Source organism: Plodia interpunctella, chromosome 21 (assembly GCF_027563975.2).
Source record: "Plodia interpunctella isolate USDA-ARS_2022_Savannah chromosome 21, ilPloInte3.2, whole genome shotgun sequence".
NCBI lineage: Eukaryota > Metazoa > Arthropoda > Insecta > Lepidoptera > Pyralidae > Plodia > Plodia interpunctella.
In genome coordinates this window covers 1,688,311-1,704,356 of record NC_071314.1, presented here as the reverse complement: position 1 = coordinate 1,704,356, position 16,046 = coordinate 1,688,311, and the positions used below count along the sequence as shown (strand labels likewise).

The following is a 16,046-nucleotide window of genomic DNA, read 5'->3' as shown; positions in this document are numbered from 1 at the left end:
TCCTATACAGGAGTTTATAAAATATATCACTTATTTGTGACTAAAAGAACAAAAGCATAGTTCTTTTTTATGCAATCTCATTTCCCCTCCTATCTAATATAGACATTCTTATATTTATGATGAAAATATACAAAATATTTCGATTTTGCCAGTTAACATACGCCATTACCCACACTACGTCCTGTCGCGTAGTTGCGATTTGTTTGCTATCTCTTTTGTTTGCTACGAAAACGAAAGGGTAAATTAGAAAGGGCATAGTCCGTAGTGTCCATCGCCTATCGCGACAAGCTTCGTGATAAGTATGTCATAGAAATATTGTATTCTAGAGAAATCGATGAAACGAAAAATTATTGGATTCAGTATGGAAATATTTTTTGGAAGTAACTGAGCATATTACGAAATTATTATTAATAATATCATTTAATTATTGTATGGTGTATAAAAATCACAATGTTTTATAGTTAACTACATTACAGATAACTAACAATTTATCTGCAAATGAACAATATTCAAATATTGAAACAGACTACGAGTTTAAAGATTAACCCTTACGAACCAGTGCAACCGGCGCATTTGCACTGGTTCGTAAGGGATCACACATCAAACATTTATTTGTTGGGTCTTGGATTCCCCGCGAACAGTTAAAATGCAAATAAAATCGAACTAAATGCACTTAAAAAAAAATGTTCAAAGGTCACGTTGCCGGGTCGGGTCACTAGTATCAATATAATGCCGGATCCACACAATCTGCCAAACTTTTGTCAAATTCGGTATACATTGATGGTTTTATACTAACTACGTTCACTCATTCGCGTCGGCACAAGTCCGTTCGGCGACGGTGTGGAGCTGGCAAAAAAAAGGTGCAAAAGATTTCGTAATTGCAACCTGTTTTTTTTTTATATTTTACTCGATCGAGCTCTCGTTTCGCAACCAACCGCGTAATGACACGTAACGTTAAACACACAACACGCCACCAACAGCTGAGAACGCCGTCCAAAATATCGTAATCAAGGCAAATAGTTCAACATTGCGATTACTTCGCGAAAATATTTTTGGTTTTCCAAATTATGCTCCAAGAAAATCGAGTTAAACAGCTTCATTATATTAAAATTTTATGCCATTTTTTTCAAGCGAGTTGACTTGATGTTTTCGAATGCACGGCGATTATGGCGCCAACCCTGGCGTTTCATTTCATTCACACACGCATTCACCTGCACGAAATGTGCCAGATGTGTCAATAAGCTAAACAATTTGTTTTGTTAACTTTGTTCAACTGTGTCCGCTTGGACGCGAAACGAAATCGAATTCGAATAAAAAACTCACACTAGTTAATATAATATAGTGAAATGAAACTCAATTATTACATAGGGTAGTCGAGTCGGGCGTTGTACTTATTTTTAGTATTTTTAGTAGAATTGTCTAAAAATATATAAACATCGTGAGAGTGAGACGACAGACTGCAAATTTTTCAATTATTGTAAGACACCGGGCACTTTATTTTGACCTGAAAATAAAATAAGTTTTTAAAAGATATATATATATATATATATTTACATATTTACTAACATAGTCTATAAGCAGTATTAACAAATTATGATTCTCTGTTACTTAAATAAATAAATTCATTTATTCATATTTTTATTATTACCCATCTCAATCTCAACATCCCAACTAATATTATAAATGCGAAAGTAAGTTTGTTCGTTACCTTTTCAACCTATATCTGTTCAAACAATCTTGAAATTTTGCATAAGTATAATTTGAAGTACACGCAAAAGGACATAGGGTACCTTTAATCCCGGAAAAAGAGCTGCTCCCGTGGAAAATATACGCGCGGGCATATTTTTCTGAAGAAATGCCGAAAGAAACACATTAAACAGTGTTGGCCCCTGACATGCCAGAAGGGCATTATTGTTTACAGTAAAATGGTGGTACAATAAAAGTACTCAGTCAAAAGCTAGGACTACAATAAAGTACATAGCAAGTAAATAAATAATAAATATATTATGACAAATCAAACAGATTGAGCTAGCTCCAAAGTAAGTTCGAGACTTGTTATATGGGATACTACATTCTATAACAAATACATGTATAGATAAACATCCAAGACCCGGGCCAATCAGAAAAGGATCATTTTCCATCATGACCCGACACCTGTCGGTTGAGAGACAAGCACTTTACCCCGCACTAAGCAGCTCAGTGGGCGGCCGCGGCGTCGCGGGCGGGCTCCACTCGGAGCTCGAGCTGCGGATGTCGCCCTCCATCTAATAATCATAATGATCACTGATCACTACATTGTATAAAACAAAGTCGCTTCCCGCTGTCTATCTGTCCCTATGTATGTTTAGATCTTTAAAACTACGCAACGGATTTTGATGCGAGTTTTTATGTAGTTATACTGTCATACTCATATATAAAAGCTTGTAAAAATAAATTTATTTTGAAATAAGTTTCCTTAATTTCCTATCTATTTTCAAGTTTTATATTCATTCTACTTCTATTATACTGTGTACATAAATTTATAAAACAGGACCTAGTTTTATTTTTAATGCGAAAATATGGAAATAATCGAATATTCTCTCCTACATTTTACAAATAAATCGTCGTCGATTTCGAAAAAGCGAACACAAATGTATTGTTAAATAATAACAGAAATGACAAACACAGTTGCAATCCATATAATGTACAATGCGCATGCGCAATGATAATAAACACAAAACATAAATATCCGCCGCCATTCCAATGACATCCGCGCATATTGACGTTTATAATCTTGCGCATACGCGCTCTTGTTTCCTCTCGCTACCGCCGTGGGGGCGCTAGCCTCGCAATGTTGCCAGCGCCACCCTCAATTCAAATCATATTTTTGTTTTTATACGAAGATACATCACGTCAAAAATTAACTTAAAACTAAGTCCACCGCCGACTACCAAAGCGCAGATGAAGAACAAACTCCGATCCACATTAAAATCAAGATAAAGAAAATCCACAATACGATATAATTAACTCACCTGTCCCGCCTGTATGGTCTTGTACGCTATCTGCAGTATGAGCCACGTCCACACCACGTGCAGCAGCAGCAGCAGACACAGCAGGGAGTTGAAGATGTAGTACGCCGGGAACATCGGCAGCAACATCGGCGCTCGGATCGACGTGCTGGAAGCAGCTCATTGTTAGAAGACTGTTCGAAACTATACATATATATATATATATATATATATCTAGCATTTATATATATATATATATATATATATATATATATATATATATATATATATATATATATATATATATATATATATATAGAAATTATATATATATATAAATGCTAGATGCATTTTCGTTTTGGCGACACAGAAAACTGACCAACGCGGCCTGTCAGCTGCTACTCGTTCCCTCGCCCGGTCGACTTAGTCTAGGTAGGAATCCGAGCACATCTAGTTTACCGTTTAGTTTATTACCGTGCAGGCCTTGCAGACCTGAGCAAGTCTGGCTATGGGTATGGGTCTCCCAATTCCGGAAGTACTTAATTCCAGACTGGTATGCTTAAGTATATTTTTAAAATTGATCTGGCTGCTTAAGAATCATCAAAACAGTACTTATTTTACTTTTGCTTTTTATTCTCAAAAATGTAAAATTGTTCGAAGGCAAAATCAATGATATCATGTATTTATTTTAATTGATTTATGTCAATTTTTCCGACCATGTGTGAGATTTCTCATCTCCCTTCCGGCGTTCGGATCAAACATATTTGTCGAGTGTGAGAAATGAAATAAAAAAAAAATTTAATATAACCTTATTAACCACGACGAGTACCAGGAACAGAATGTAGAGTTACCTCCAGATGATGTAGAGCGGGTAGATGCCGACGCGGGTAGAGATCCACACCACTATGAGAGCCAGGAACAGAGAGTCGCACAGTTTCTGGTAGTTCGCGTATTTGGCTGCCTTCACTGACTGTAAAAATGTAATATGGTTCTGTTCAAAAATAGGTACTGACAATGCGATTTTTTTAACTAAATCTTTATTTCCATACTAATTATAAAAAAGTAAGATTATATGTGGAAATATAAATATACCTATTTTGATGTAAATGTAGAATCAGATAACTTTTAAATGTATCTATGTATTTATGTCTGTATCTACGAACTTCTCTCGTCTAACTTGTTCTGTGTGCACTATAGATCAACAAAAATACCTAATTGTTATGGTAATGGCATACACACTATGGCGTGCACACATAAAAATCAAATAAATCATTTTTAATTTAATTTAAATTTAATTTTAATGTAATTTATAAACTTTATTGCACAAAAATACAAAAAAAAAAATATTTGTACAAAAGGTGGACTTAACGCCTATATATGGCGTTCTCTACCAGTCAACCATTAGAACAAACAGAGATAGCAAACATCTTTCTGTCTCTCTAACCTCAACGAAGATGTCAGCACAGTCGTGCAGCAACAGCACCAAGGTGCCCACTCTGTGCAGATTGCAGACCCAACTGAAGGTCAACAGCGCGATGGTGGCTATGTGGTGGATGAACATCTGCCAGAAGTCCTTGCGGCGCACGTCCCAGAACTGCGATATAGTCAGCGACCAGTAGAACGCGGACGACACCATGTAATACCACCACACGTCGTTCGTTACACCCTGGTATAAAATAAATAATTGTAAATGGAAACGTGGAACATTACATCAACACCTCCGAAACTACCGAACCAATTTCAAAAATTATTTCACCATTAGAAAGATACATTATCCAAGATTGCTATATTTTATCTCAAAATTTGCCACGGGAACGAAGCCTCGGGAAACTTCTAGTCATTCTTAAAGTTGACATTACCACAGTACAGATTAATTATTTTAAAGTAAGATAGCAAAACTAATTCTTGTCTTTGTCAAAATTTGAACAAATTGTAAACACAGCGCGGCCGCAGCGGTCAAAACATTAGCGGTTAGATTGAATCAAGTCGCCTAAAGGCATCCGACATCTGGTTTTTATGACTACAAACCATCATCTCTCTTCAAACTAATATCTTCTTCATAGTCGTATTACTCATAGCTGAGGGTCGTGGTCATAACGTGGAATGAAACACACACAGACTTTCCCTTTCACGTTTCCTCACCGGAAGCAAGTGGTGGTCGATGAAAACATACATTAGTCAGTGTCTCATGTGGCTCAAGTACGACTCGAACCTGGGACCTTTCGAACCACAGGCGTGCTTAACCATTACACCACCACCGCTTCAATAATATGATGATCCACAATAATACGATCACGGTAATTTCATGTCGAAAACAAGGTATAATTTCCTATAACATGTAACTTACAAGTCAAAGCTACACGATCAATATTATTTGAACTAGTAAATATATGCTTTGAGGTGACAAAACGACGGTAAAGTAACTGGCTTTGCAAATAACAAATTTACTCAAACAAAACAAAGTTTACTCGTTTTAAATTTTATATTGGAACCTTCCAGAAACGAGTCTAGCCGTTTTGAAAGGCCATCAATGCTACGTGGTATTGCAATAGGCTAGTTGACAAGTTTTGATGACTATGCAAAGGCCCTTTATATTAATAGAAACACCTGTGAAAAAAATACTCTGATAATTACAATGCTTTCAATGATATGATAAAAATAAAATCACACATTTGTTGGACTCGATCAAACGCTCCTAAACAAGTGACGTCACAACATGCGAAACTGTTCGCGAAGAATATTTTTTACAATTATCTGCCCTTGTGACTGACATCGACTAGCGTATTGCACCGGTGATCACTTACTATCTGGTGGCTCGATTACCCATTGCGCTTTATGTAACTTGTGTCTTAAAGTCACAAGTTTTAAAGTTAATGTTCATACAAGCTACAAATCCTACATAATATCCTAGAAACTTACATTATAAATATGATAGGCGTAGTTTTATAATGCCTATCATTGTTAATGTTTTATCATGGCTTTATAAGGCAAAAACTGCTTGATGAATTTTAAAGAAATCTTGTGTGTGGAGAGAAACAAATTTAGATTACTTTTCCACAATTTCCACGAGGGCCATTTAGAAGTATAAGATTATGTTGATAAACATATACCTTTGCTGAAAATGGAAAAATGTATGTGTGTTAAATAAATTATTGAGACTTATTACTTATACTTATGTAATTATAACTTAGTCTTGTCCCGCGTCTTTCTCTACGTCACTCTGTAGGCTCCAAGCCCTTCGTTTACATTTCTTGTAATAAAATAATTAAAATCAGACATTAAAAACTGCACTGCAGATGCAATTCAATATGCATTTTATGCACCAAGTGGAAACGATTTACACGTCAAGGTTCCAGGTTGGAAGATCCCAAAATTGTAAAATGTTTTTCAATGGTCGTTCTAAAAAGCCCTTAATTGTGTTGTAGCAAGAACAAATTTGATGATTATTCGACCTTAAATTAATATAAACATTAATAAAAAAATCACTGTAATGATTACAATGTTTTCAAAGTCACTCGCTGCATTAACATTTGCCCACGATGTACAGTGAGACAAAAGTACATCTATACTATTCTACTATTATTATAAAGAAGCGTAAGCGTTTGTGAGTTTGTATGTTTTTGGCGAATCTGCCGAACCGATTTCAAAAATTCTTTAGAACCATTAGAAAGATACATTATCCAAGATTGCTATAGGCTATATTTTATCTCAAAATTTGCAACGAAAGCGAAGCCCCGGGCAACATCTAGTCTATTATAATCACTTGGAAATCGGTTTAAATTATCACTAAAAATGTCCGTGGGCAATAATCTAGTGGGATATTAATGCTGGGCATTTTCTAACACTAAAAAGCCTCACCTATCGCATACTCCATTTTTTTTTAATGTTTGTTCTATTGTATTGTTTTTAGGAGGGACACAGCTCGGTTAGTGGAGTAATTAATTTATGATGATAAACAGATAAATTATTGATCTCACCTGATGTGGGTAACCAATGTAGCACTGGTCGATGTCCCACAGCCACTCCTTGTCCCACAGCACAAAGAGGCCGAAGCTGAAGTTGCACACATAGAAGGTGCACTTCCACGAGTTCTCACAGAACTTGACGAGGGTGGAGGGCTTGTTCTGGTTCCTGCGCAGACGGAACCACCGCTCCACTTGCCGCTCGCTCAAATCTGTCGCTTTCGCTAATGCTCCTATCTGTAATGTTAAAAAATATACAGGGTTACTGGTATCAAACGCAAAACTCCCTAAAGACTACTTGGGTACATCAAAACAAGAAACTTTTATTCTACGTCTTTTCGTGATTCATAGTTTTTTTGTTTTTTTTTTTCATATAAAAAAATACAATCGAATTTGCGATGGAACACGAGACCGTACAGTAGCGTTATGTAGCTGAATCGAAAATAGAGTTAACGTTTTATAGAAACGACATTAAAACTTAAAAAAGGAGCATTTTTGCATTTATTACGTTTAGACAAAAGTCGTAGAACAAAAGATGTTAGTCCCTATGTAACCTTTGGAAGGTTATGCGTTAGATACCAGTTACCCTGTATAGAATATAAAAGGTTGCGGTGAAGTTTGTTGCGCGGCTTCTTTCGAAGACGGCAGTAGACAAAGTTTTTCGACGTCAACGAGAATTTAAAATTTGAATTTATAGGCTTTTTATACGTTTTTTAAAATTATAAAATAACTTTTTATAGGTTTTTTGTATTATAAAATTACTTTCTATTATAAAATTACTTTTATTACAGGTATTTTTTTATTACAATTAATAACTTTTAGGACCGGAAAAGGCATGATAACTGTCAAAAATATGCAATATTATGATAGAATTTACATAATCAAACACAATTTGCCGCTTTCCAGTCAGAGTTTACACTCCTGAACTCCTTATTACCGACCAAACTTTTTGAATAAGTCCTGTCCCAACCAATGGCGTCACGAATTTAAGATTTGTAAGTCTTTACGTTTTGTTTCTTCTGTTTGGTATGTCAAAATATCGTGAAAAATATGTGAAGCGTTTTGTGTTATATCTTGAGAACTATGACTGGTACTCTGGTAATTGAAAGATTAAATGACGATTGAAAGTGTCATCAAAACGAAAATTTTCAAGTTAACTGGTCTCCAAATTCTTGTTTGCTCTAGTTTAGTTTAAGTCGGCGCTGATTGGAAGTTATATTAGCTGTTGCCCGCGACTGTTACCGCAGTAAAAATAGCCTATGCCACTCTCCAATTATCGCCACACCAAAAATTCCACATCAGTGCTCCGTTTTGATGTAAAAAAAGGACAAACAAACTCTCACAATTGTACTATATGCATATATTAGCATTGTTTCAGGGCACCGATTATATAAATTACGGGTACAGGTTATTTACGTGACCCAAAATGTTAATATTATCGTTTCATAGGTATGGCTATCGTCTGCTCAAATCCTTACTAATATTATAAATGCGAAAGTTTGTTACTGTTGGTGAAATTTTGCATACACACAGTCAGGGGTGTGGAGAAAGACATGGGGTATTTTTCATCGCGAAAAAAAGTACTGTTCCCGAGGGATCGACATTACTGCGGGCGGAGCAGCAGGCGATTTGCTATAAATTATTCAGTAACTATTCAACGACCGATAGATGTATCCCGTGGCTAGGCACCAGTTGGAATGTCAAAAGTAAACAAACGAAAAAATATACGTCTTGTGTAATTTTCGTATCAACTTTTACCTTTCATTGTCGACGGTACTGTGACCGGTGCGGTAAGAATACGGTAAATATGACTAGTTAATGCTTAAATAGCTCAAAAAAGAAACAAATAACAAATCTGTTTTAAATGAGTACCTTTCCGATATATTATGTTTAAACTAGCTTTTGCCCGCAGCTTCGCCTGCGTAAATTTACCATGGCACCAGTTATTTTTCCCGGATGAAAGGAGTACCTTTCATCCCGAAAAATGGTCCCGGAAATACAAAATGGTCATCCTAATTAATATTATAAATGCGAAAGTAAGTTTGTTACCTCTTCACGCTATATCTACTCAACTAATGTTCTTGAAATTTAGCGTACATGTAGTCTGAGGTATGGAGAAGGACATAGTACTCTAATGTCCTTCTTTCCCATCATTTTGTAAACACAACTGTTATTTCACCTAAAAAAATTAATAAACAAAATTGACCCAGCCTTCGCACTATCATTCCAATTTTACGCGCTGTCATTACAATTTTTTAAATTTTAACAAAGACAAGTATTAGTTTTACTATATGACTTTACATTAATTACTCGGTACTGTAGTAATGTCAATTTTATGAACGATTGATTTTGGAAATGATTCCTTCCTCAAGAAAATTGACGGATTGTAATGGCCGCGCAGCCGCAGCGGTCGAAACGCTCTGCGTACCACCCTCATACTGCGAAAGTGATTCATACAAACATCACTATAAACTACATCAATGCAAAATTTCAAGAAGATTGAGTAGATAATGCGTGATGAGGAAACAAACATACTTTCACATTTATAATATTAGTTAGGATTAGGACAGTGTCTAGTATAACATGCTATATTTCAATAAACAATAGCGTATTCATTGTTTTTAATCTCGTTATAAACTTTTTACTGAAGTATATTTAATTATTACGGCACGGCAAATGGTATGCGGCGCCTACATTGATACGTTATTTTGTGTCGAGGTTAACATTTTTTATGTAGGTACATGATTATGATTATTCAGGTCGCTGGTGATAAGCGGTCATAAGCGGCGTGAAAAAATATCAGCTGATTTATTGCTAGCTGATTACACGCGACTCCGCCCGCAGCTAAAATATTTTGGCGTTCCAAATAGTTTGGCGTGTTACTGGGTAACTTATGCGTGAAATGGAGAAGACAAATGGCTATTTAATCCCACATAATGACTTCATAAACAAGATGAACATTGTTTTTGCTTTCATGCTTGCACTAGGAGCATTAGAAAAACATATCTAGTCTGCCGCTGATTGTAAAAGTCATTCAAAGCAAAGAACTGGTGATTATTCTCATAGAATATTGGCTAGTAACCTACCTATCACTAATTCAGTTCAGAATCAATTCCACCAACAAATCCACTATCCAGCTAAAGTTGCCTTTAAGTTCTCTTAACTCTGTCTTCTCCGCATGGGCTAAAGACGTGATATCCGCGTAAATTTTGCTTAGCTTCTTTCAAATGCGGTTTACAAAGCCACGGAATTACACATAAACATTTTATTGCTGGCATGAAGCCGGCAATGACCTTACAATATACCCTATAGTTATAGGTTATTATAATGTATAGGTCAGGGTCGACATGGCAGCTGAAAAGTAACTATAAATTTTACATTCATAATTTGCTGATGTTAGTTTTTGACGACAAATAAACCTGAATATAATGAAAGACTAAATAAATCAGCTTTATTTACTGTGCTGTTGTAAATACTAGTGAGTCAGTATTTTACGCTTTGACAACAAAACCGCTAGACCGATTTTGAACGAAATTTGATGTTGCAAAAAAAGCGTTCCTGCGAGAATCGTAGGAAAGCGGACGCTTTGTGAGGAAGAAACGGGAAAATATTTTATACGTAAGAGACAGCTAATGACCCGATATCCGTCACCCTAGACGAGAACTGTCAGCAAGCATTCCGCTAATTTGTCGTCAACGTAAAGTATATCTACAGGGGACGCATTAAAACTCACTTTTCAATGAACGACATTTAGCCGGGGGGGAACGGTGCGGTATAAGCGGACCTTAATAACGGCACAGGCTCAGTTTGAGTAAAGCATACAGAAACTTGCAATCCTATTTCTCACAATGGATTTTTGAAATTGAATTCGTATTTCAATAATAAAACCTTTCCGATATTTTATTTATCGTCGGCTATTACATATGTAAAGTCATGCATAATCTTTATCACAATAATCAGCGAAATTCCGTGACGTCCTTCACATCATAGAATACAATGTAATCCAGATTGGCTCAGTACTCACATAAATGCTGTAACTTTGCAACATAAAATTTACCTTAGTACCATTTCGAAGAGATGAGAGGCGTATTGTGTCAATTAAAAAAATGTGTTGCTGAATTGAACTGCCTTTCAACAACAGCAGTGATTACGAATTTTGACAGCCCTAGCATATTTAAGGGCTGCCAAACATGTTCAGTCGCAGCATATTTATTTATTTAGAAGCGTTTAGTTATAGTATTTTGTTTCCGTCTACTTGAAACATGTAGTGTATATAAAATTATGCCAGATCCACGAATAGTGTTTGAGAAGATAACGACTTTAGCGCCCCTGATCCTCGGGCTATAGGCTGCATCAGGGTTCGACCTACGGGGTCGAATCTACCTATAATAAACATAATGTTACACAATAATGTTGGACAATAAAATACTAAGTGAGTGAGGGACCGGTTTGTCACGCAATAGGAAAAACATTCACGTTCATCAATATTTCTAAATTCGAATTTGAGTAAAAACAAAACAGTTTTTTAATTCTCAAATTGAGAATCGTTCTATTTGTTCAAAACAAGATCTAGTTTTTTTATGCTACGGAGCGCAAGCAAACAATTATACTCCAAAAATTATAAACGATCTGTATTAATCTGAGTAAAATAATGTATATACAATTATCGTACTCTTTACACAAAAAAGTGAAATAGATTTTTTTACTGCAGGTCATTGTCATTTGTGTAAAGTAAACAATACCAGAGACTGGTCAAGGGTAATGTGATAAACTAAAGCGTTTTTTAAATGCATTACAATTATTGATAGCGACACAAAACAACTGTAGGTGCTATAGTCGAGTCGCTCTGTTATAAAAATATAAACAAAAAGAACGCAATGTGGAAGGTAAACAAAAAATCATAATGGAACAGCGTAGTAGAAGGTATCAACGCCCCATATAATGTTTTTGAGTGGAAGACAATTCTTTGTTATTTGCCATGTCATGTGACTCCTTTCTTATACATCTATTTATATCTAGATACGGTTATATTACGTTGTCATAGTAGTTTTGCGAAACTCGATGGGGGTGAATTTCACGAGCGTTTTGTACACAGCCGGGGGCTCTCATTAGTGTTTAATAAATTGTACCAAACACAATAATCGATTTAATTATCCTATATTTATAAATAAGTAAAGTACTGGTACAATGTTAATTTTATAAATGTTTAATTTAAAAAAAAGATTATTTATTTTTAAAAAATCTGCGACACTAATGAAACGCCACAAGATCGTGAAATTCACCCATGGCCATGTTTAGCTGTATTATGGCTTATTAGTGGAACTGAGAAACATGTTGCTAAGCCATAGCCTCTGAAGAAGAGCACTTGGCAGGAGACAAGAGGACGAAAAGCAGCTGGCACTCTCTCTCTCTCTCTCGTCTCACCGTTTGCCCAGTTATTTAACGTTTCTAGTGTGAATATAGGCTCCTGCCCTAAGAGTAATGTACAGTATTGTAACTATAAAATTGGTATTAATTACTATTGACAATACATACATCTTTTATCCTGTTTGCAGACTTTTGGTACGCCGCTTCCAATTTTGGATAACTGGGCGTCTTTCTAGCCCTGGTCTCTTTGATCCCAAGAGATCTGCCTAACGGTGCGAACACATGTCTGAAAAATAACAATTACAATTGTCATACCAACAAGTAATTTTATTTTGTGCATGAATATTTTTACGATAGTTAGATGAATAGTTTCACGACCTCGGTGGCGCAGTGGTAAATGCTTGCCTCTGAACCGAGAGGTCCCGGGTTCGATCCCCGGTCGGGTCATGACGGAAAATGATCTTTTTCTGATTGATCTGGGTCTTGGATGTTTATCTATATATGTATATGTTATAAAATATAGTATCGTTGTGTTAGTATCCCATAACACAAGTCTCGAACTTACTTTGTGGCTAGCTCAATCTGTGTGATTTGTCCCAATTTTATTTATTATTTATTTTTAAAATTCTATATTCTAAGTCATTTCAATATTGTTCTGTCCGCTGCTGAGCAAATGCACTTCACTTACGCCGCCCTACATTGTCCTATCTATGACTATCATTATACAGTGCCCCAATCTGTGTGTAGGTCTTCCAACACTTCTTTCGGTTGTGGCTACTGTCAGCGCCTTACTCCACCTACCAACACCTACTAAGATTCATGACCCAAAAGTACAACATTATACAATTTCAAAACTTGGGCACTATATTAATAGAATTGTACAGTTACCTAACTTGTAGTACACCAAATAGGTGAACTACGGGTATATGGGATAGTAATACATTATTATGAATAGCGCAACACCTAGGTGAACCAGGGGTACAAAAAGTTAACCGTGGAACACCTAGGTGAACCACTTTGGTCTTCCACGGGTCAGAAAGGAATTTTGGGCACAATCTGTGGTAAAATTTTTGTTAATAAAATTATTACACTGTGACTTCAGCTACAAGTCTATCTAATAATGCATAAGTGGGCCATCAGATTTCAATGGGGCAACACCGCTATTGTATATATGCAACTTAACACCTGATAGGTTGGTTTGTAAATAATGCAGAGATTTATTTATAAACTTTGCATGAGAATAGTACTTTTACTGGGTGTATTGCTAAGTACCTTTGTGTCCATTGTAATGTTACTAGCTGTTGCCCGCGGCTTCGCTAGCGTAAATTTCCCACAGAAACAGTTATTTTTCCAGGATGAAAGGTATCCTACGTCCTTCTCCACATTTCAAACTAATGTATACAAACTATACATATGTCAATATTGTGTATGTACAATTTAAAGAAGATTGAGTAAATAAATAAATAAATCTGCAATTAAATTAATTCATTGATTAATCATTTAGCACCAAACAAATGGATGTACTTTGTCAACTCCTACAATCCACATTACCACATTGCAAAAATAACAGGAAGTATTACACACTATTAATGATTATCCTTTTCCTTGTTCAAACAGTAATATAATTATTATTAACATGACATTTTAACCCACTAATTTATTAGTGCCAAAGTTTCTTAGCAAGTCATTTCACATTTATGCAAATAAAGTATTGAGTATTGAGTCTATTAAGATAGTAAAACTTAGCTACATTTTAATGTGTTATCCCCAAGACAAATCCTACTTATTTATATGGCCAAAGTTTGTTCCAAGTCATAATATCACAGGACAGTTTTCTATAATATTTAGTAAATAGATAAAATAAAACTTTGGTATATTTTTAAATGTCTTCCCAAAAGTTCTAGAGGTCTAGGTTCTAGTCTAATTAATGTTTATTAATCCTTTGATCCTGGAGATAATGAACACAATGGAACAACAATAGGATTGCAATGTGATCGGGCTGTGTGTGCAAAATACAATACGCAAAGAAGGACTGGTTTACTTAGAGCATCTCGAGCCATCCTTTATTCATTTCATAGAGCTGCTAATATAGCAGTATTACAATAATATCGTTAATGTAATTAGGACTTTTCGATTTTAGTTCTTTTCCTGTCATTGTTGAATTATTGCATGTCAAATTGAAAGTTCTCTTTCATCCTAAGCTGAATGCTTAGGATGAAATTTATTATGAAAATTTATTTAACACTAAGTCAACCACCGACTTCTAAAGTGAAAGTTGAGTGAAGAAAGGACCATCAAACTTCAACACAGCGTAAAATGTACATTTCTAGTTTCAGTAATAATTAACTTGTTGCTAAATATGACTTACAATAACAAAAACAAGTTGTTATGGAATAAATTGACCTGTATCTTGCATAATTATATGTCTGAAATTCAGAATTTTATATACACAGTTCCTTGTATTATCAGCAATAAACAAGTTAATAAAGTTTCTTACATAATATAATCATTATAGAATGGAATGCAGTTTATCAAGAATGTGTGAAGCTATGATCATCCTACATTAAATAAATTATACCAAAAAATTATTCAAGCATTAAAATAATGCATACACAATTATAGGGATAATATTTCTTCTATAACTTCAGAAAATCATAAATTAAGAAATTAGACCTTCAGAGGCACATTTTCATGTCAATTTTTTTTATTGAATAGTAATTTCTCACAAGCTACAAACTACTGGCATTTCGGAATGATGATAGATCACTGCTGAGAAGAAATGATGAAAGAAACTCATTTGAACAGAGTTGAACCCTATTATGCCAGAACGGCTTATCATTATTGTTTCTTACAATTTTTTTTTCTAATAGTATAACAAAGTACGTAATGTACATAGTCAAAATATATTAAAACATGTTATAATTGTGATCGGAGTGCTGATAAAAAAATATGCAAAGCATGTTTGTAATAAACAAAGTATAGGTAGTTAACAGAAATTTTATTACTACTTAAAAGTTGGCGAATTGTGCCTACATGCTCAGATGGATTCGCATGCTCGATCAACCACAGCCGGCTCATATCGCGTGATTCACCATCGCACCATTTACCGATAGGTTATCACGGGCACCCTTCACTGTTTACTTGAACAGATGAGTATTGTTAAATAAATACTTACTTTTCAAGCAAATATCTAACCGTTATGAACACAAGTGCTAACGGTATTGGGAAAAAAACGTGATTAGAATCGGCGTACACCACTGCCTTTTCGGGGCCAGGCGCGATGTCATCCCACGTTGTATTTGGCGGTAACCACACTTTTTCAGACCAAAAAGTATCAAGCGCTGCCTTCAGCATGTTTACGCGCACTGTTTAATATCTATAAATTACAGTTATAATTCACTTTTCACCATGAAACACAATAAATACGAATGGCACCGTAAATTCGACTGCCGTTCATTCATGAATGAAACATATTTGACTTGACAGTAAGCGAATAATGTTGCCATATTTTGAGTAAGTAATTACAATAACAAAACAGCAGGGCAATCGCGCCTTTGAATTTGAAGCTAAAACTTTACTCGAACGAAAGTGTTGTCAAACAAAAAGTTGAGGCGATGCTAATTTTTCTCGAACGCTCCTCCAAGGTTTCTAATAGTTGTTTGCTAAAATTTGTATTCTATTGTGGTGTTGAGATTTAAAGTAAAATGAATTCTTACATAGCACGTCACCA

General features: G+C 35.3%; 1 protein-coding gene across 1 annotated transcript; it reads right to left on the bottom strand.

Moving 5' to 3' along the window:
• Nucleotides 1-712: 712 nt before the first annotated feature.
• LOC128679502 (ceramide synthase 2-like) lies at nt 713-15,786 on the bottom strand. Its single transcript, XM_053761790.2, has 8 exons — nt 15,492-15,786; nt 12,485-12,602; nt 6,965-7,186; nt 4,432-4,653; nt 3,839-3,957; nt 3,012-3,156; nt 2,182-2,264; nt 713-1,504 (listed from the first exon to the last, which is right to left on the bottom strand). Exons 1-8 carry the CDS (start codon nt 15,668-15,670, stop codon nt 1,495-1,497), a joined length of 1,098 nt encoding a protein of 365 aa, XP_053617765.1. The 5' UTR covers nt 15,671-15,786; the 3' UTR covers nt 713-1,494.
• Nucleotides 15,787-16,046: the final 260 nt, after the last annotated feature.

Coding starts and splice junctions, on each gene's coding strand:
- LOC128679502 (XM_053761790.2), bottom strand. CDS start 15,670: ATGCTGAAGGCAGCGCTTGATACTTTTTGGTCTGAAAAAGTGTGGTTA. Junction 12,603..15,491: donor GTTAGATATTTGCTTGAAAA/GTAAGTATTTAT, acceptor GTTATTTTTCAG/ACATGTGTTCGCACCGTTAG. Junction 7,187..12,484: donor CTGCAAACAGGATAAAAGAT/GTATGTATTGTC, acceptor TTAACATTACAG/ATAGGAGCATTAGCGAAAGC.